Here is a 20,962-nt window from a genome sequence, read left to right on the forward strand (position 1 = left end):
AAATCAAATCCAGGAAAAGAGAGACAACTGAATGCCATCATTTTCGGCCCAGCTCACTCCAACAACACCAATCACCGCATCACTTCACCCTGTCCTCTTGCCACTGCTCCTGCGGTTCCTACTCTTGCCGTTCCAGCATTTGCTGTACCTGCGCTTGCTATTCCTGGTTCGGTTACCGTCGAGGATGACTCCTTGTCAAGGCTCGGAGCTGACAAACATTTGTTAGCTCCACTCCATCCCGCCACGAACCTTGGTCTCTGGTCCACTCTTGCAACAGGAGAGGAAATCGCTCATCACATACACATTCTCATTGGAACGTCCATCTGGAAAGTAAATATAGTATCCTGGACATGCACGATTTCCATCTCCTGTCCACAGACTCCCAGTCCCTGCTTTAATTTCCCCCACATAAGCCCAGCAACCCCGAGCCATCTTTGCTGCCTCCTCTGGTCATCTCCTCACCCTCTCCTCGACCTGTGACCCGGCACTGCATGCTGGTCTTCACACCGGCGCCACGCAAAGTCCCCGCTCCTCTCGCCGTGTGCCACTCATCTCCTGCCCCAACTTCTCCATCGCCCATTCCAACTCCATCCTCGACCAAGCCTGAGCCACTCCAGACTCCTCCTGCACGGATGTTTGTTTTTTTCAGAGGTGGGGAACGCAGACTGCGAAGGGAGCACTTTAACAGGACGAGGACGGACGAGGACGTAGAATGATTATTATATGAATAAGGACGGAGGGATGATGACGAAAGGGTGAGAACGGACCAGCAATATAAGTCTGTCATTCGTCATTCACCAGGACGTGAATGACGCCCATCCGTCATCATCAGTCTGTCATTGTTTCAAGATGAATCAAAACTATTATGGAACACCGTGAAAAGTAAAAAAAGATATTCCATAATTTTTACAGCAGTAGATAAAATGAAGATAATAAAATTCCATCAGCAGTCGACATTACGCTCTGGTCTGTCTCTCCAGGAATCTCTCTCTCTCTGACTCTCCTTCCAGAATATGTCACCAAAGCTTAATTGTTTACACAATCTCAAATTAACTAATTTAACAGAAAACCACAATCATAAAGGTTTATATGCAAATTGATGCACTGTCTCTAAATATTAGACTCAAACAAAGGTTGTAGATTTCTGTTGTCATGGCTACCAATCTACGGTAGTAAAACCAGCTCATCTGCAAAGTTGTGAAGTGTAACAGTGTTAATATTTGACTTTAATTTAATCCCACTTGAAACATAAAGTGGGGCAGCGCGATGGGCAACTGGTTACCATGTCCGCCTCAGCGCAAACGTGCAGGGTTCATTTCCAGGCCCCAGCCTCCCTGTGTGGAGTTTGCATGTTTTCCCCGTGCCTGCGTGGGTTTTCTCCGGGTACTCCGATTTCCTCCAACATTCCAAAAAAAGGCATGGCAGGTTAATGGAACATTGTCCCTAGGTTTGATTGTGTGCACGAAAGGTTGTTGGTCTATGTGTCCCCTGCAATTGGCTGGCAACCAGTTCAGGGTGTACACTGCCTACAGTCCAAAGATAGCTGGGAGAGGCTTAAGCACTCTCGCAACCCTCGTAGGATAAATGGATTAGAAAATGTATGGATGGATGGATGAAACGTAAAGCATAACATTGACATTTGTCGACAGAGTAATAATATATCAATTTAAAATTGCAAACAGTGCATTTGTCAGTCAATGACGTGACGTCATCTTTATCTCCATCAAATGACATTGAGGAGCCATCGTCTCATTACCCCAAAACATGTCTACCTCCTCCCTCCTTGATGGAATTTCTGGTGAGAGTTGCTAGCATGTAAACAAAGCAGTGAGGAGCGAGAACCTAGTAGTGTGAAATTAGAGGAATGAGATGAGTCAATGCAGTCCACCCGAAGCAACCACAGTGTATATTCACCCCCTCGAACAAACACGCGAGACATGTGGTGTGTCTCTGTTTGTCCTCAGCGCTCATGAATAGAGATCTGCCGGTATTTCAGCCAAGAGCAAAGACAACGTCTTCTCCCAACCATACACGGATGCCCCCGAACCTCCACCATTGTGTTGAAAGTCTAATAAAGATTCACGATCATAAACAAATAGAGACTCCACCAATAAAGCACCCATCACTGAAAACAGAAAATAAAGCCAAGGCAACAGAAGGGTCGCCGCACACATTGGCGCACTGTCCACCATCTTCGTCTGACAGCCCACCCTTATCCTCCACACACTCAGCAGCGCAGGTAACACCATTGGGTTGTCGGAGGGACAGACAAGTACATGCTCCCTGTGGATCGGAAGTTCTGCCACATCTCAGAGAAGGCATGTTCCATGTTATGTGCCCCTAATTTTGAAGCAGCCAAGAGGAGCTGTGGCCGTAAGGTGGTTGTTGTGACGCCAATCCATGAACCAGTTGGTGGATACAATTGGTGAGGTATGCCATCAAGCTGAAGGAGTCCGATCTGGTCTTTTTGGCCTGTGTTACTCTCGAAACAGCTGATGTTTCTTGGCTTGCTAAGCAGAATGCAGATTTGTAGGTCACTGAGGTAAAAACTGAGGCATAGGAGGATTTCAGTGAAGCCAAGGAGCTCAATTTCCGAACAGCTTCAACAAAATTCTGAACTACCATCCGACATCTCAGGAAGAGGAAGCCATGCAGTCACAACACTATTTATAGTGGAAATAAGGCGTGGCTGACTCGGGACGGTGAGAGTCAGTGGGGAGAATACTTCAATGACCTCCTCAAGTCCACCAACATACCTTCCCATGAGGAAGCAGAGTGTGGAAACTCTGAAGTGGGCGCTCCTTTCTCTGGCGTTGCAGTCACAGAGGTGGTTAAAACCCATGCATAGCATGCATTTTTTTTTTTGCAACACAACGCATGTCAGGTGTACATGATGTGTACCTGCAGGGCACGAGGGTCTGTTAATGCTCATAAACTGGACTTGCGCAAACAGTTTTCATGTACACAAAATACCAGTTTCGCAAAGCGAAGTCGTGCATCTAATTCACACAAAAGCTCATGAGCAGGAATCAGATGGAGAATTAAATGTTTCATAATAATTATATTAACAATGTCATACTGTTAAAAATATTTCTAACATTTAAAAAAACAGTTTTCTTACCATTTTCAGCACATTGGCTTGGTCTGTCAATCAAATCACTTGAAGAGGAGACAGTTAAGTGACTGGCTAATCCTTTACACAGACATGAGCAGCAGCACTTGCAGTATTGATTCAAGCATAGAGACTTATTACTAATGCGGAGAAGCCTGAGGGCCACAAGACAGAATAGCTGCGGGACAGAAGTCAGTTTCAGAGTTACTCATAGAAGTAGCAAATGGTTTGGATTGTAACCTAAGGGTTTTCTTTTCCTCAGCCTGAGGATTGGAGCAGCAGAGGGTTTTTGATGAGGTGGTGTCTGGAAGTTCGCATAACAGCCCAGTATCAACCAAATGATCACACTGGTTACCGCACTCCGAAGTCCAACCTACGGACGTTGATTGCCAGATCAAGGAGTTGTGCTAAAAAACAGCATTATGAAAGAAAAAGGCCATTGTTGAAAAGGACATAACGTGTTTTAAAAATGAAATAAAAATGTCCTTTGTAAAATACTTTTATTTTATAAAATGTTGGAAAATAAATAAAAGTTGTTTTTTTTTAAGTACAGGTTCAGGAAAAATGAGCTGACACATTTGTAAGTTAAATTAAAGCCAAATAAAGTAAAGAAACAAAAACGTGTTTTTATTTTTGAAAAGTGCATATAATGCCATTCTGTTTCATTGTTCATTCATTTATTCATTCATTTTCCGATCCGCTTATCCTCACAAGGGTCGTGGGAGGTTCTGGGGCCTATCCCAGCCGTCTTCGGGTAGTAGGCGGGGGACACCCTGAACCGGTTGCCAGCCAATCGCAGGGCACACAGAAACGAACAACCATTCGCGCTCACACTCACACCTAGGGACAATTTGGAGTGTTCAGTCAGCCTGCCATGAATGTTTTTGGAATGTGGGAGGTAACTGCAGTACCCGGAGAAAACCCACGCAGGCCTGGGGAGAGCATGCAAACTCCACACAGGGAGGCCTGAGCTGGACTTGAACCTCTGCACTGTGATGTCAACGCGCTAACCACTGGAACACCGGGCCGCCTCCTGTTTCATTATGTTTTAAAAATTAAATCAGTCAAATGGGATCCATTATTGTCCACACACTGTCGAAGGCATTCACGAAAGTTGTCTATAACTTGATGGGTCAGTTCATGTGGAGTGGCAGTAATTTCTTGATGAATTGCATCTTTTGAAGTGCAAACGGAATGCTCGTTGTGTTGCAGTTAGAGATTCGTTTGTTTTGATAAACATTTCGACAATGAAAGCGTGATGCTCACCAGTCCAATTCATGGCAGCAACTGAAAAAGAAATGAAAAACAATGGCTTTATAAAGAAACAAAGCAAAATGTCATTATATAAAAAAAGAAATGGCATTATATGTACTTTCCAAAATAACAACACTTTGTTTCTTTACTTTATTTGCCTTTTATTTAACCTTCAAATGTGTCAGATCATTTTGCCTTACCCTGTATATCGTTGTTTAACTGTGATCATGAACTATTAATAAAATTATAATATAATATTCAAGAATAGTAAAACCATTTTTGATAACATTACCTTATCCCACAAAATATATTTTAATGATCATATGATATGTGTTTTTATTTTCGAAAAGTACATATCATGCCATTTTGCTTTGTTTCTTTATAATGCCATTGTTTTTCGTTTCTTTTTCAGTTGCTGCCATGAATTGGACTGGTGAGCATCGCGCTTTCATTGTGGAAACATTTATCAAAACAAACGAATCTGTAACTGCAACACAACGAGCGAGCTTGCACTTTAATCTTGGTAGACATGATCCCATACGAACTCAAAACACGATCTTGTTATGGGTTACCAACTTCAGCGCTACTGGATCTGCATTAAAACGAAAATCAACCGGCCGACCCCGCACGGCCAAAACTCCACTTGATTTTTAAAACAGAATGAAACAGAATGGCATTATATGTACTTTTAGGAAATATATATTTATATATATATTTGTTTCTTTACTTTTTTTGCCTTTTATTTATATGAGTTGGATCATTTTGCCTTATGTACTTTTAGGAAATATATATATATATTTTTGTTTCTTTACTTTATTTGCCTTTTATTTATATGAGTTGGATCATTTTGCCTGACCCTGTATATTTGTTATCTTGGAGACCACTTTCCATCCCTGACCATCGGTAGCTTCAGGGAACTGTCCCGGCTCCTCGGTGTCATGTTGCGAGGTGGTGGTGGACCCCAAAAAGCAGGCACGAGAGAGGGGCAGGTTGTACTTGAAGAATTGTATTAAAACAGAGAAAACTAAATCCTAAAGAAACAAAGTCCTAAAAACAAAACAAAGCCAAAGTATCAAACAAAACCATGACTGAAGCAAAAAACTATCAACAACAGAAACATGACCAGAACAAGCATGACAGCAGCAAACAGCAACAGCCACAAACAAACAATGACCCGACCATGAGTGTTCGGGCGGCAGTCCTTTTATACAACTAATTACCTAACGACCAACAGGTGTGCAGCTGCAGGGGGAGCTCTACAGTGCCACCTGTTGGTCTCAAACCGAATCATGACACTTGGCAGCGCCAGATCTCGACCCTGCCCTGGCAATGCAAACCCTGTGATTGCCCTCTGTTGTTGTTCTGGCGGTGCACATCTTGCGGCTGCCCTACAACACTGCAAGCCCTGTGGCCGCCTTCAGACCCTACTCCGGTGGTGCAAGCCCTGCAGCCACCCTCCAAACATGCTATGGCCTTGCAAGCTCTGTGACCACCCTGTAAGTCAAGCCGAGCAGCTGCCTTCGTTCACCCTCCAATCCTGATACAGAGGTGCATGTCTCGAGGCCACCGGCCAACACTGCTCCAGTGACGCAAGCTCTGCAGCAGCCTTCCGACCCTGCTCCAGCAGCGGAATCCCTGCGGCCATACTCCGACCATGCTCTGATGGTGCAAACCCTGCAGCTGACCTTTGACCCTGCACCTGCAGTGCACATCTTGCATCATTTAGATTTTATCACCAGGAATTCCTTCACAGCTCGGGGAGGGCATCGGGTGGTGCCCCAATACTTGCGAGAACCTCCTAAAAGAAATGCAGAGGAACAAAGTCATAAGGGGAGCCAAATGGCTTTGACTGCCACATTCTCTAAAAATGTCTTGGAAACAACTTCAAAAGAATTTAACACCACTGAATATGGGACATGGACAGCCTTCTCTTCTTCCGTTAGACTCGAGAGGCGTTCATGACCGGCTCCAAAAAAACGTAAATTAACGATTACTTCAATGAAACTACGAAAATTGAAAATACAGTAATGCATCAAAACAGAAAATCACAAAATAAATTCTATAGCCCCCCGACAGAATTTATTTTGGCATTGCTTTGAGCGTAGCTGCAACAGAACGATCAGATGTCACTAAAATGTAAGACTGGACTGCCTCAGAAGTGTTTGTTATTTATTCTTTTGTTGTGTACTGTATTCACAAACAAGGAAATCACAAAATAAATTGTGTAGTTGGGCTATATAATTTATTTTGTGATTTCCTCGCTTGATTTTCAGTTTTGATGCATTATTTTCAATTTTCATCGTTTCATTGAAGGAACGTTAATTTACGTTTTTGCGAGGCGTTCATGAACGACTCTCGAGTCGAACGGAAGAAGAGAGGGCACGGAGACGGACAAAGACATACCTGTATTTGTTGAGACTGTGAAAACCATTTTAATAAAGTGTATGTTTTCAAAAAACAACACCACAGCTCTCCTTTTTTTAGAGCTGCAACATAAACTTATTTAATAAAGCAGCGACACAGTTCACTGAACCAACAGCAAGTTATAACATTGTAAGCATGTCCCCAGCAAGGACCTATCTTGGGGTCGACATATTACCGTAATGACCGTACACAAGGCGCACCGGATTTTAAGGCGCGCCGTGAGCTTTTAAGAAAATGGAAGTCACATACTGAACGGTGGCTTGCACACAGGTGACTTCTTTCCAAAAATAAAAGCCAATCTCCATTTTTTAGTTTCTCAACTAAATTAACAAGACAGTATGAACATGACAGAGAATATATTTTATTTTTTCCATCTACTGAAATATTTTCAGTCTATAAGGACACCCTTTCAATGTACCATCAGATGTTGGGGGGAAAAGAAACTAGAGATTTTTTTGTCTTAGCCTGCAAAAACAATTTTAGACACTTAAAAGCTGTTTGGAACTGGTGAAAAGCCGTCTGAAATCTGAAGCTGCACCATTGCCTGTGCTGCAGTGAACAGATGAAGAGCATGGTGTCAAGTCACCATTTGGTTTGTTGTTTGCTATAACTGGAATTCGTAGAGTCCATTCGGTAGAGCCTAGCCTTGTTAACTATTCTCGGGTGAACACGTGAAAAAAATATTTGTGGAGTGTTTGTTTGTCTACCTGTTTGGCTAGTTTTGGCATATATCCTGGTTCCAGAGGGATCTTGAACAGATGGTGGGTGCCATTATGAATCTGGAGGGCTTGGCACTTTCATTCCTGCTGCTGTGACTCAAATGGTGAAAACAAATTCCTGCATTCGCACTCATGTCCAGATATTTCAAAACATGTCATGAGTTCTTCCTTGTCCTACAACAGCCTCCACAAAGTTTTATAGAATTAGATTTTGGTTTTATTACCAACTTCTGTTGACTCTGTTATTATTTCATTTTTGCAGATGGGGTCATTCAAACACTAAGCTAGTGCTTGCCCAAGACATTGGAACAGTACTATGCATACTATTGTGTATAATCACATACAAATTTAATGCTGTGTGAATGTCTTTCATAAATCACGCATGGAAAAAATGAAGATTGAACAAATAAATAAATAAATAAACAATATTGAAAGGGCACATATTTAGTTGTCAAACAAGTCTTATTTGTGGCCGTCTGCCTGGACACACTAATACCAAACTAAGATTTTTTTGTTTACATTTAATTAGAACCCAAATTAGCATTCCTTTGTTTGTTGAGAAGCCGATCCAACAAATCAAGAACAGCACGCGGCAAATAAGGCAGCACAATGTTGTTTTCTGTTCAAGGCAACAATGAGGTTATTTGTCACAGCTAAAGGAGCCGTGATAGAACTATGGCCACTTTATCAGATTAAAAAACAACCAACCAAACAAAAAACAAACAAACAAACAAAAAAACCCAACAACAATTGCAAATTGACATGAGATTCAAGGATTTTAGACAGAACCCAAAATCTGGGGATTGGAATTGTTTAATTTGGAAGTTCTTGGATATGTTGCATCTCCTCTCTTTGTAAATGACAGTTATCAATATCAGACATGTTATAAAGTTCATCTAATTATCGATTGAACTATCGGTCTGTCCGTCTATCAATCTATTTGTCGATCTATATACACACACACGCACACACAAATATATATATATTACATATAAAATTTCATTTTTGTTATTTCATTTTTGCATATACTATATATATATATTTTTCATTTTTGTTATTTCATTTTTGCATATAATAAAACTTTCCTTCCATCCATATGTACTACTTACATTTACTTAATTAACAATAAGAGTTATGTAAAATATTGGATGAATACAATGTGTTTTGAGTAAACTTGACAAGTTAATGTATTCAACATTAACAAAACCAACATGTTTAAAATCGAGACAGGCGCCCAAGTTTCTGACAAGCAAGTTGCATTACCACTTGTGACTGACTGGAAATGTGGAATTTTATCGATAATTACATGTTTTAGCATCATGTTACTTCCTGTTTTGTATTTTTAAAAGTTTATCATTTGTTTTCAAATCTTTAAATGGCCCCGCCCCACCTTGCCACTCTGAGCTCCTCCAGCCCCAAACGCACCTGCATCCCAGACACTATTCGAGGTACCAAGAACTAAGCGGAGGCTCAGAGGGGATCGAGCCTTTTCCATTGCCGGCCCCTCTCTTTGAAATGACCTTGCGCTAAAAGTTAGGCAAACCCCCCCGGTGCCCATCTTTAACCAGCAGTTACTACAGTGGACAGCTTATCATGTTATCAAGTTACAGGGTGCACGAAAGGGTTAAAACTTGCTTAAAACTCATTTTTATTCTTTGGATTTTGACTCAGATGAGACTTGGTTTTAGTTTGACTATTTTCGTGCTTTTTCCCATCTTCATGATTAACTTATTGCTTTTATGACTTATTTTTGACCCATGTACAGCAATTTATATACAGCGGTGGTTGTTTTAAAGTGCTCTTTACAGCTGAATTGAGTTCTGCTTTTTTGTAATAGTAGTTGTGTGTGTTATTACTTCTTATGTATAACTTTGTGGCATCGTTACTTCATTTTGTGTTCAGGTTAAAGACTCCCCTGACCATTCACTTGCCTATAATGCATTATCTTTGATGCTCCTGGCTACAGTTGGCTCATAGAATGAGCATGATCGTCTCGTATTTCCAAGTTCCCCTGAGAACTGCATGGGTTTGAAAGTCTTCCTTGGTTGTTCTTGACAATTTCAAATGCCGTTGACAAACAAGTTACATTACCACTTACGAGTGGAAATGTGGAACATAGACTGACTGAAGTGATTATCTCAACCTAATTGTCGGTGCTATTCCGGTGCACCTTTGAGGCCAGCGTAACGACGAGTCTTAAACGCAAACAACACGACATTGACTTCTTTGTATTTTCTGTTTATTAAAAAATAAAGTATACAAAAAAGTTCTCTTCAGTTTTTCTAATTCGTTTGTCTGTATTGTATGTATCGTATTGTATGTCTGAGTTGTACGGTCAAAAAACTGTATCGCTTCTATCTTGAGCTGGCCTCATCTCTCTCTGTCTCTGTCTCTGTCTCCACACTGTCTTCATCCGCAAGTCGCGTGACGTCACAACAAATAGCTCTGCAAAAGAAACACTCAGAGATGCACAAAACAACAATGACGACCATTTCCAAAAAGCTGGGAAATATGCCGACCGGACATATCAATACCACAGCAAATGGAACACACAAAATTCGACCAATGTCAAATTGGCACCTACACTAATGGAAAGCATTTTCAGGAATTTTACAGAGATTAATTTTGGTTAATCCACAGCCTGCCCTATTTAAATGCTGTTCATTTGTTTTAACTGATTATGATTTCATTGGTTTTGAAAGTTGGAGTTCGATGTGAATTTTCAGGAATCTAAATAAATCCATTCATGATAAAATGGTATGTTTGAAATCAAATTAAATAGATGAAAATACATAAACGATGCTATTATTCGTTTTTCTACGTGATTAGTAAATTGAGAACTGAATATCTTTTGCAATGTCCACCCTGCTGCAAAGTGTCCTGGGGAAAGGGCGCTAACAAATATCCTCTTGCCCTTTGGTCTCTTGAAAACTTTTCTTCTCTGTTTCGGTTGGAGTGTTCTGTTGAGGAGAATCTATTCATATAATTAACCAAAAATTAAAAAAGGAAAAAGATTTTGACTGTATCAGCTCTGACTGTTAAGATTATATTAGCCTTTCAAAGAATTCAACCACATTTTCGAGAAAAAAAAAATCCTTCTTACACAATGGCACAAATACTTTAAAAAGTCACCGTGGATGATTATCAAATTAGGGCGATGGCAGCAAAACATGTGAGGATCTAAATTATTTATCCCTTTTCTATGGCTTTGTGTGTGTGTGTGTGTGTGGGGGGGGGGTGTTATGGGCAGAGACTCGTCGCTCGTACACAGCAGTCCTCCCGTTTGTACGTTGTATGCAGCGTTTAACTGATTGTTGTATATCAATCAAGGATCCGAACTGCTTTATCCTCACGAGGAACGCGGGCGTGCTGGAGCCTATCCCAGCCGTAGCCGGCCAGTGACTTGGGACACCCTGAACTGGTTGCCAGCCACTTGTAGACAAACAATTATTCGCGTTCACAATCACAACTCGGGGCAGTTTAGAGGGTTATATTAACCTACAATGCATGTTTTTGAAATGTGGGGAAGAGACTGCAATACCCTGCGAAAACCCAGGCAGGCTCGGGGAGAACACACAAGAAGGCTAACCAGTCTACACTGCGCCGCTCCTTATTGTTGTAGATTTAAAAAAAAAAAATTCAATTTAAGAGTGTAACAATGCCACTTATAAAATCGCCTGTATGGTTAAATAACTTTGTTTGGCCACCGTTTAATTCAATTCCCGTCAAAAAAAGGGGGAGGGGGTGTGTGTTGAAATGATTCCGGTGTCACTGAACTGACTGTGGTCAGTTCCTAAAGTTGCAGTACAGCTTCAATAAATTGGCGCACCGAATTACCCACGCATTAAAATGTTACATTTCAGAATTAAGAATTGAGCACCCCATCGCGCATGCAGTCAAAGAATCAAGCGCGCAGTTTTGTTGCTGCGTTGGATACAAACATTTTTGTTCACCTCAAAAGAGAGGTGAGAATATATACCACTGACCTTTTATTTCATAAAAAGAATCATAATAATAATAACATTAAAAAAACTTCTGAAATGTATAGGAATAATAAATGTCTTCAACTGAAAACATTTACACCGAAAAAAGTACCTAATTTCTCGATGCGTGATTTAAATATGTCAAGCAGACGTAATCCCCCCGTTTCTCTTCGAAAACGATCGAATTAGATATATGTAACACATTTGTTACATGCAACGGTTTTTTTCAGTATACTCTGGGAAAAAAAGATCGTTTGGATTTACTTAATTCGAACATGTACATCGGCTGGACGTATTTAAAATGCGGTAAACCAAAGCCCTTTTCCCGTCTTTTCCTCAACAAATGGTAAGTGCTACTTAAATCCATTTTAATCATGTGCAATCGAAAATCACTGTTCACTGTTAGACGACATCATAAGTAGCACATCAGTCTCAGCTTTTACTTTATACATTTGTCTCTTGTCTACAAACAAATCATGAGAAAACGGAAAAGGTGGTCATGTACAATGAATATTGGCATTATTGTACTGGCATCCACTCAGCTGAATTAGTAATGAAACTTCAGTTATTAAAAATCCCGAGACATTAACAGTCGTTTTTACTTAGTTGACAGGGTATGAATTCTTCGGACAAAAAAAGGAATTAAAAGTGCATGGACAGAACAGAACCCAGCGAATTAAGTGGTCGTACTAAGTGGTTATAAGTGGGTCATGATGGAAAAACAGACCTTTAGTTTGTCACAAAGAGTGTCTGGATTAATCCCTTTATTTTGAGACAAAAAGAGGGGAGCGGTTTTTTTTTTTTTTTGTCGTCCTTGTTGTTGTTATCAATTCATCAATGTTATACATAATACTCCCGGTAAAGCATCACTCCAAAATGTGCATTTGCTTTACAATCATCAAAGCTCCATATATGACAAGTCTCGCTGAAATAAATTGAATATGTAACCTATATTTAAATAGATTGATAAATACGCAATGATAATTCAGGATGTAAACCTTCGAAGCGCATATCCCAAAGTTAAATTGAAATTCTGAAGCCAAATCCCATTAAACCCGCTATCGGAGGGCTACCTCTTTCTTTGTTCGAAATAAGGGGTGGGGGGGGGGGGGATTTGCAAAGATGGCGCACGCTGCAAATCATTTATAATAATTATACTAATAGTGTCGCAATTAGCATGTGAAAAAAAACCTGAACAAACCTCCCAAACGCAAGTCAAGAAAGATACACCAAACATGGCAATTTTTGCTGACAATAAATAATAAATATTATTTTCCATGGAAACAAAGACCTAACGTATATTTGACTTATTACGTGAGAGGTATACACATCTTTGGAAAAAGAAAACAATTTTCTCGGGCGACCCGAACTCACACAAATGTCCCACGAAGCTTGTGACGAAACAGAGGTATACCTTGTTGCAAATGCTTTAGTACTTGGATCATGAAAGAAATCATGAAATAACAAGAAGAAAACCCGTGCTGCTTTCCTCCGGGGCAGGTGTGAGGGGGGGGGGGGGTTGCTGATTTTTCGAATGAAAAAGAAAAACCTTCACTTGGATGTTGCGCACAGCAGCTCGCAAATCGAGATTGAGTTCGACTCCCACTCAGAGGTCCGAAAATGTCACAAAGGAGCCCGGTTTGCGTCTTCTCTTTTGGCAATTATAATTATTAAATAAATAAATAAATAAATATGAACAAACAGCGTCGGCTTGAGGGTTGCAAGTTTCTCTCCAGCGTGGATTTGAGAATTGGGTGTCGATGGTAAATATCCCATGATTGTCTTCACAGTGTCAAAAAAATAAAAATAAAAAAATACAACCCGTTTGGTTGTTTGGTGCAGTCTGGAGGGATGAAATGAACATAGGGAGGTTCAGTCTGTCCAGACAGACTCGGACTCAGGTCTCAATGGGACTTGACACCATGCTGTTCGGTGTGTCTGGAAGCTGAGATGACATGGACGCTACCTCGCTGCCAGTTGAGTTCGAACCCGGTCCACCCTCCGAAAAACTAACCTGTGGAAACCAAGCATGCTGTGAGAATCCTCGCACCCGACTGGGGGAAGGTGACACATAGTGCGATGCAAATTGGAAAGGAAGGCAACTCGCACGCTTATCACGACTACTACTCCGAATAATAATAATAATAATAATAATAATGATAATAAATCAACAGCAGCGGCATACACTTTTAAAAAGCATTGCGTGTTCATTTTACAAGGACTTTTCCCGTACACCCACACAATTCTGTGAAAGCCAACGTCTTTACTGTCTGTTCATGTTACAATAAGTTATCACCGTACATACTAAAATGAAATCACTTAATATAATAATAATAATAAAACATAATAATAATAATGACAATAATAATAATAATAATAATAATAATAATAATAATGAACAACGATAACCAAAAAGCGAAAGTCCATAACGCTTGCATCCGTCTTGTCGCTTGTATTTTTAAACAACCAGTTCCGTATTCCTAATAAATATTTTGACAAGCCTTTAGTTAAGGACGATTTGGGTTAAAATAACGATGCCTGCTTCATACATGAAAATCAAATAATTTCACCTCAATACGGAGCGCATTTGGGATTGCGTTCAATTTAGATCTCGCACGAGCCACGGAAGACACTGCGTTGCTGACTAAAAGATTTAACGTGATTATTTATATAACATCTCCAGAGGTAATCGAAGGTTCGTTGTCTGGCTGGGCAAGTAAGTAAAAAAGACGTTCGTCTGAACGAACAAACAATCGCGAATAACCAGAATAAATTGTTATGTGTAAATTCAAACACATTCGATTATATCGAGAGGAGCTATATGCATGCTGAACATACATGCGTATTATTTCTTTGAACTGAACCGGATAAAAATGAAAACATCACGCACCAGTTGCTGAAAAGCGGGCTGGTCGATGTCGCTCTGCAGAGCAAAATCGCTGAGGACCTTCCAGGGCGGCTGGTAGCTTTGCACCTCCACCGGGTTGGCTTGGATGCCACCGTCGTGCCGTTCCGGACTGGCCGCCACCATCGGGGTGCCTGTCATTCCCTGGATGTTCTGCAAGAGGGATGCTCTCTCTGCTCAGAGTAGATTCACTGCAGGTGATTTGATGACTGTGGGTTTGGTTACTGGGTGTGGTTATGCTCGTTAGTGTGCGTGTGAGCGCGCGCGGTTTGCACCGCCGGTGGGGAGAGGAGAGTTACCGGAAATTAATCCCTTCTCAGTCAAAACAATCAATAAACCCACAGACAAACAAATATGTCAACTCAGCGAGACGCTATTGGAAGTATAACCAACCCGCCGCATGCCATCGCCGAAAGCAATTTTCATTTTAGTTTTTCTTAAATTAATTACTGTGTTCGTTCACGGCTAAGGTGCCAGCTGCAAGAAATAGAAAAAAAAAAAAACATTTTAAATGTGTGACAGTAACGCGTGTGTTCCGAGTGACAGTCGTTTTACTTAAATAGAGAATGGGAAGTATTCAGTGTTCTTTGGGCGTGAAAGGCTAGGTAGGGTTGAATGAAACCTTCCCTTACCGTCTTGTCGTTTGGCTGCTGCTGTTGTAGCTGCTTCATCAGAATACTCCTCTTCTTGTCTTTGCAGCGCTTGTTCTGAAACCAGACCCGGATGACGCGCGGGCTCAGGCCGGTCATCTCCACCAGCTGCTCCTTCATCAGAGCGTCGGGCCTCGGGTTGGCGTTGTAGCAAGTTCGCAAAGTGTGTAGTTGCTTCTCGTTTAGTACTGTCCGAACTCGCGTGGTCTTCTCTGGCTGTTTATGGATGTGGGGCCGAAGTGCAGACTGTCGAGCGGAGATGGGCTCTGCTGTGAGAATGGACGGGTTAAAAAACCCAAAGAAGCACACATCAGTTTGAATCACGACAATCCAAGCAAATAGAGATTTTATTCTTTTACAGGAATTCATGACATTTCATTCTTAATAAGCAATGACCACTTTAACCACAATCGGGAAAATGATACACGTAAGAAGTTCAAGTCTTGCTTGTTTTGTCTGTCTTAGTCAAGTGAATGCTGTCTCAGCCGGCTGATTCTTTTTGTCAAATGTACACGTTCTTCAGTTGCATCAAGACATGTTTTTAAAAATCGCGACTCGTTGCGTAATCGTATTTTTTCACTTATATCAATTTAATTTCACTTGTTCGACGCTATAATAGCCACTGTTCAAAACCATCCGCAGCTTTGCTTAATCTCATTCGGACCGAGGGTGGTCTGGACCTATCCCGGCTGACTTCGGTGAGAGGCGGGGTACACTCTGGACTGGTCGACTGTTCAGAACCAAAAATGTAAAATGCAAGCGCAAGGAACACATGCGCGCGCGCACACATACACACGCAAACAAACGCGGACACGCGCGCGCACACACGCGCACACTCACACGCGGACACTAAAAAACGCAAACATATGTAACCAACCGCATCCGCATTTTTTGGGTCACAGCAAAACCCTATGGACCGTATCAAATGTGTCATGAATGGATAGTCGTGGTGTTTGTTTTTATCAAGTCAACACCAGAGTGGCCAAAATTGCATCGCCTAAAAAAAAAGAAAGAAAACTAATAAAATAGCAGACCGGCAGGAAGCGCACCCCCGGACTCGTCAAAAGTGAATAGTTGGAAAGCTCCTTGTCGGGCTGCCTCCCACCGCACGGACTGGACTTTACCTGCCATTTGTAGCGGTCTGGCGGGGTGCAGCGGACTAAGCGGGTCTCCGTGTCCCAGAGTAGCCCGCTCCACTACGTCGTGGTCGGCCCGGCAGAAGAGGCCGTCTTCGCGCAGAGCGAACTCGTCCCCCGGGATGAGCTGTCTGCTGCAGGCCACACAGCGGAAACATTCGATGTGGTAGACTTTGGATCGGGCCCTCATTACAAAGTCGTTCTTGCTGAAACCGATGCTGCACTTAGCGCATTTAATCCCGTATAACCTGCGAGACAAACCAAAACGTGCATAACAATTAGAATCGACAATTATTAACAGCAAGGATACGTTTGTAATTTTTTTGCCCAATGTTTAAATGCCGTCCATTCTTATTTTTTTATTCATGACCGGGCCTAAAATCACTTGTTGGATTTGTAGGTTTTAAAGATGGATAGGCAGCTGGGATAGACACCAGGGCGCTCGCGACGCTCATGAGGATAAGCAATTCGCATAATGGGTCGATGGGTGTTATACTATAACTACTGTTGTTATAGTTTAGTTATTATTATATTACAGCAAGAAACAGCCAGTGTAACGAATTGGAGTGGAAATATAGGTCTGAGAATAATATTTGAAACCATTTTAACGCATGGCAATATTGGAATTTATTTCAAATCTGTTTGGATTACACTGCACCTCCGGACATGGCTGTAATTAAGTGAAAGCCCAGCCGTGGTCATCCTACCTGATGTAGTCCCGTTTACAATATGTCTTTCCGTCTCTGACGAAGCACGTGCACGACTCGTCCAAGTACTGACTGCACTCGGCGCATTTGAGACAGGCGGCGTGCCATTCCAGATCTGGGGAGACCCGCAGGATGTACTGGTCGTGGATCTGGTTTCCGCAGCCCACACACAGAGACACCAGCCGTTTTTCTAGAAGACCGTTGTGAGTAGAATGATCAGTATGAATGTATATTTGGATCGTGGTTAGTATTAGTACAGTGGTTAAACTTGAAAAGAAATACTGGACAAGTTTGATTGAAAATAGAATAAAATAAAAGAACAATTCCGTGTCGCAAAAAGTTGACTAAAATGAAAATAATTGAGTTCAAGCAAGTGGGCGTCCAACTTACTTTTCGGCGGATCCCCCATGTCTCCCATGCTGACTAAATAAAGCGGCGTTAGGTCCACGGTCAGAGCGGGCTGCAACGCCTGGACTCCTTGATGTGTCTTCTGTTGCCGGGCCAGAGGGGGCTACGCCGTCCGGCTCGGAGATGGAGTGCGTGTGTGCGCGTGTGTGTTTGTCCACGGTGTGTGTGAAACTCCGGTGCTGGTGGGACTGACGTAGGACAACAGCACGTCATCTCCATGCCCAGCTGATTGGCTCTGCAAAGTCCCGGCAGCTCTGCGCACACCGCCCGGCACCCCCCAACACAGTGGCACACTTGGTGGGCTTCTCAAAATCATTTGTTTGTTGCATTTCCTTCTTTTACCTTTACTATTGTAAACCAAAAGGGTTCAAGTTTATATGCAACGGCCTACTTCAATGATAGTGGAAACGTGGAGTTATCCAATCACGAATGTGTTCAAACTGCAGGTTCAGATTTCTTTCTTTCTTTCTCTTTCTTTATTTCTGAATCAATCAACCGATGTAAGATTAAAAAAAAAACGCTTTACTCTTTACTGCGAGCCATTCTCTTATCTGGTAATTTCTTTACTTTTTTGAGGGGGAAGGGCATTCCTTTGACGCCGCTGCGTGGACGCTCCAATATTTTCGGGGCAACAAAACGTATGGTGTGCAGTGGGCGATCACAACTCGACAGCTGTGGACTCGGGCAGTGACAGGCCTGTGACAAGCACGCGCGCGAGCACGCACGCAATTACACAAAAACAAACACGCCCTCTTGTGTTGGTAACCAACTAAGACCAATAACATATCAGCAGGAGGGCAAACCGTGCATCATTCCTTCGTTCTTTACACTTTCAGTTGGTAATCAACAATTAAAAAGTCACTATTTTGTTTTTTTTGTTTTTACTCCAGCCCAGATATTTCATATAGATCACGACGAGAAAAAATATATATTGAGATCCGAGCCTCAAATGTAAACATGAAAATTCTTAGTGTTTCCCTGTTTTTGTGAGTAAATATATAAATAAATGATCAGTCACCCTTTCCTTTTAAAAAAAAACAAAAACAAAACGATTGTTAATAGAAAATGGAACAAAAGACGAACGATGCACGGTTTGAGAGCACAAGTCATTCACAATGCTGTCCCCCATTCGGTTAATTATTCATCTCCAATGCATCAATTTGTATCTTTTCCAGACTATTGTTTTTCTCTACTGCTATGAGCAGTACATAAATAAAGATGTGTTCTATGTTTTGTATTGTAAAAACTGCATACATTTAGTCCAGCTTTCATATATCCCCTTCCAAAGAAGCTGCATTGTAAAAAAACAAAAACAAAAAAAAGTCTTTTTTTTAACATTTTGAATTGTTTAATCCTATTGTCTACTTGTAAAATTACAACACTTACAACATCTTACAGTCTTGCCAGATATCCATTACTTGAACTGTGCATGTACCTTTTGTCATAAAATGGGCAGACTGTATGTGTACAAAATTATTCACAAATGCTCGACGTTGTTCCCTAAATAATATCCACCCATTATCGAAACCGCTTCATCCTCGCAAGGGTCGGGCGTGCTGGAGCCTTTCCAGGCTGTCCTCGGGCAGTAAGCGAGGGACACCCTGAATTGGTTCCCAGCCAACAACTATTTACACTCACAGTCATACCCCTAAATAATATAAGGTTACAAATATAAAGAGTACCAATTTTTTCTTCATATGGTGATCTTGCAGCCACACTGTCACTGACCAGTCTGTGTTGCATAGAGCACTGTCGTTGTGGGGACAAAAAGGAAAACAACAAGAGCTTTTCCTTTAAATTTTCAAAGTTTGGGGAACATTGTCAAAGCAGATGGAATCAAGTGTTATTTGAGTGTAGAATTCATAATCATCCTCATTAGCGCTGGGTATGAGTTGAGATTTCTAAAACTGATGCGATTCAGGGGCCCAATTGGATACAATTTACGATTCACTTTGACTGATTTTTGATGCAGAATCAAAATCACACAGAAGGACAATTTAGAGTGTTCCATTAACTTGCCATGCATGTTTTTGGAATGTGGGAGGAAACTGGAGTAAACCTGGAGAAAACCCACACAGGCACGGGGAGGACAGGCAAACTCCACACAGGAAGGTCGGAACCGGAATTGAACCCTTGCAACTCTGTACTGTGAGGAGGATGTGCTAACTAGTCGATCACCGTGCCAGCTTACATTCATCATGTATGTTTTATTGAACATGATCTGATCAATATAAATAATGATTTTAATGAATTCCAACCACAGGGCAGGCTATTTAAAAAAAATGCAAAAACACACTGGAGAACTCATGACATTCACATTATTGTACTGTGAGTGTCTCACAAAATTCCAGTTTATTACTGCTTTCGACTTTTTGAAAACCCCGAAACTTCCACGTATCTGTGATCAGGCTTGTTAGCGCGAATTTCCCTGCTTACTTCTGGTTGTTTTTAATATGCTACACTCGTGTAGTGACACGAGGAATCACATGAATTTATGGGAAAAAGACGTCTTATGGTTTTATGAATCGATATGGGACTGTGAAAAAATTCGATTTGATTCATCGATTTTTTAAAAAACCCACCCTTAATATTCATACTCCTCTTCCTCTTCCTCCTCCTCCTGCTCCTTCTTGTCATCATCATCATCATCATCATCATCATTGTCATCATCATCATCATCATCATCATCATCCCACGTCGCTGTGATTTTTAGACCCTATAAATGTAACGACCAGGTGTCCCAAGCATACAGTAAAATGACAATAACTATTCAAGTAAACATTTTCAAAAGAATGTAATTTGCAGGGGACAACACTATGAAATGTTGTTCCACTTGAAATAGAAACACAACAGTCCTATTAGCCTCGGCTATGGTGGTGTCCAGGAGCTCAGTGGTGGCTAGAGCCTCATGTTGCAACACTTGCAATGACTCAGTGGGATATAGTTGAGCTACCGGAGGATTTCAGTACCGGTATTTATATTTTGTTAACTCAAATATATACGATTATGTTGGCATAAGAAAGCTGCTTGACGTACGCACATATTTAATGGACAGTTAACATTTGAGTGGTGTATGTTTTCTGCGCATTCAGCAGACACGCCCACAGCCTCTGAGAGCTGAGATAAGGGCTTGGTTTTTCGCTGCTTTGAAGGCTCATTTTATATACTTGGCAATATGTTTAATCATTCATTGATATGTTTGTTAACAACGCTGTTTCTGTGGTGTGTCATATTCATAGACATTTTTTTATTTTCAATTTAGAGGGATTTCAAGTTCTTATTCTATTTGGTACATTTTTGAGATACTATTAATCATCAAACTTAGGCGAAAGAAATCATCTGTGCGGCACAGGTAAAAATGGCCTGAAATGTTTGAATGTCAAAATTCTATTCAAAAATGGCAACCGGCAATGTCCGACAAAGAAAAGAAATCGATGATGCAGCTCTGTGCTTGACTCTTATTTTGACTACTCTCCTCCCATGTGATGAAATTTTCCTGCAGCCACGGCCTAAGGCTATGGTTGCCCTTGAGACTAAAGAAGACTGGCTGCCACCATCATGTTTAACTACACCTGACACATCATCACCCTTATTGTGCTTCCCAATCTGAACACATATACACAGAGTAGCAGCAACAGCAGTCCAAGGCAGCAGTGCTGGCATA

General features: G+C 41.4%; 1 protein-coding gene across 2 annotated transcripts; it reads right to left on the reverse strand.

Annotated features, from left to right (window-relative positions):
* Nucleotides 1-11,911: 11,911 nt before the first annotated feature.
* isl1a (ISL LIM homeobox 1a) lies at nucleotides 11,912-17,445 on the reverse strand. Of its 2 annotated transcripts, none has more exons than XM_019860858.1 (6): nucleotides 17,281-17,445; nucleotides 16,891-17,080; nucleotides 16,172-16,431; nucleotides 15,030-15,313; nucleotides 14,383-14,550; nucleotides 11,912-13,506 (listed from the first exon to the last, which is right to left on the reverse strand). In XM_019860858.1, exons 1-6 carry the CDS (start codon nucleotides 17,306-17,308, stop codon nucleotides 13,390-13,392), a joined length of 1,047 nt encoding a protein of 348 aa, XP_019716417.1. In that variant the 5' UTR covers nucleotides 17,309-17,445; the 3' UTR covers nucleotides 11,912-13,389. The 2 variants fall into 2 exon arrangements, with proteins under 2 accessions (XP_019716417.1, XP_019716416.1); XM_019860857.1 differs by having other exon boundaries at nucleotides 15,030-15,316.
* Between the last annotated feature and the right edge of the window lie 3,517 nt (nucleotides 17,446-20,962).

This window comes from Hippocampus comes, unplaced genomic scaffold (assembly GCF_001891065.2).
Source record: "Hippocampus comes isolate QL1 unplaced genomic scaffold, H_comes_QL1_v1.1 scaffold130, whole genome shotgun sequence".
Lineage (NCBI taxonomy): Eukaryota > Metazoa > Chordata > Actinopteri > Syngnathiformes > Syngnathidae > Hippocampus > Hippocampus comes.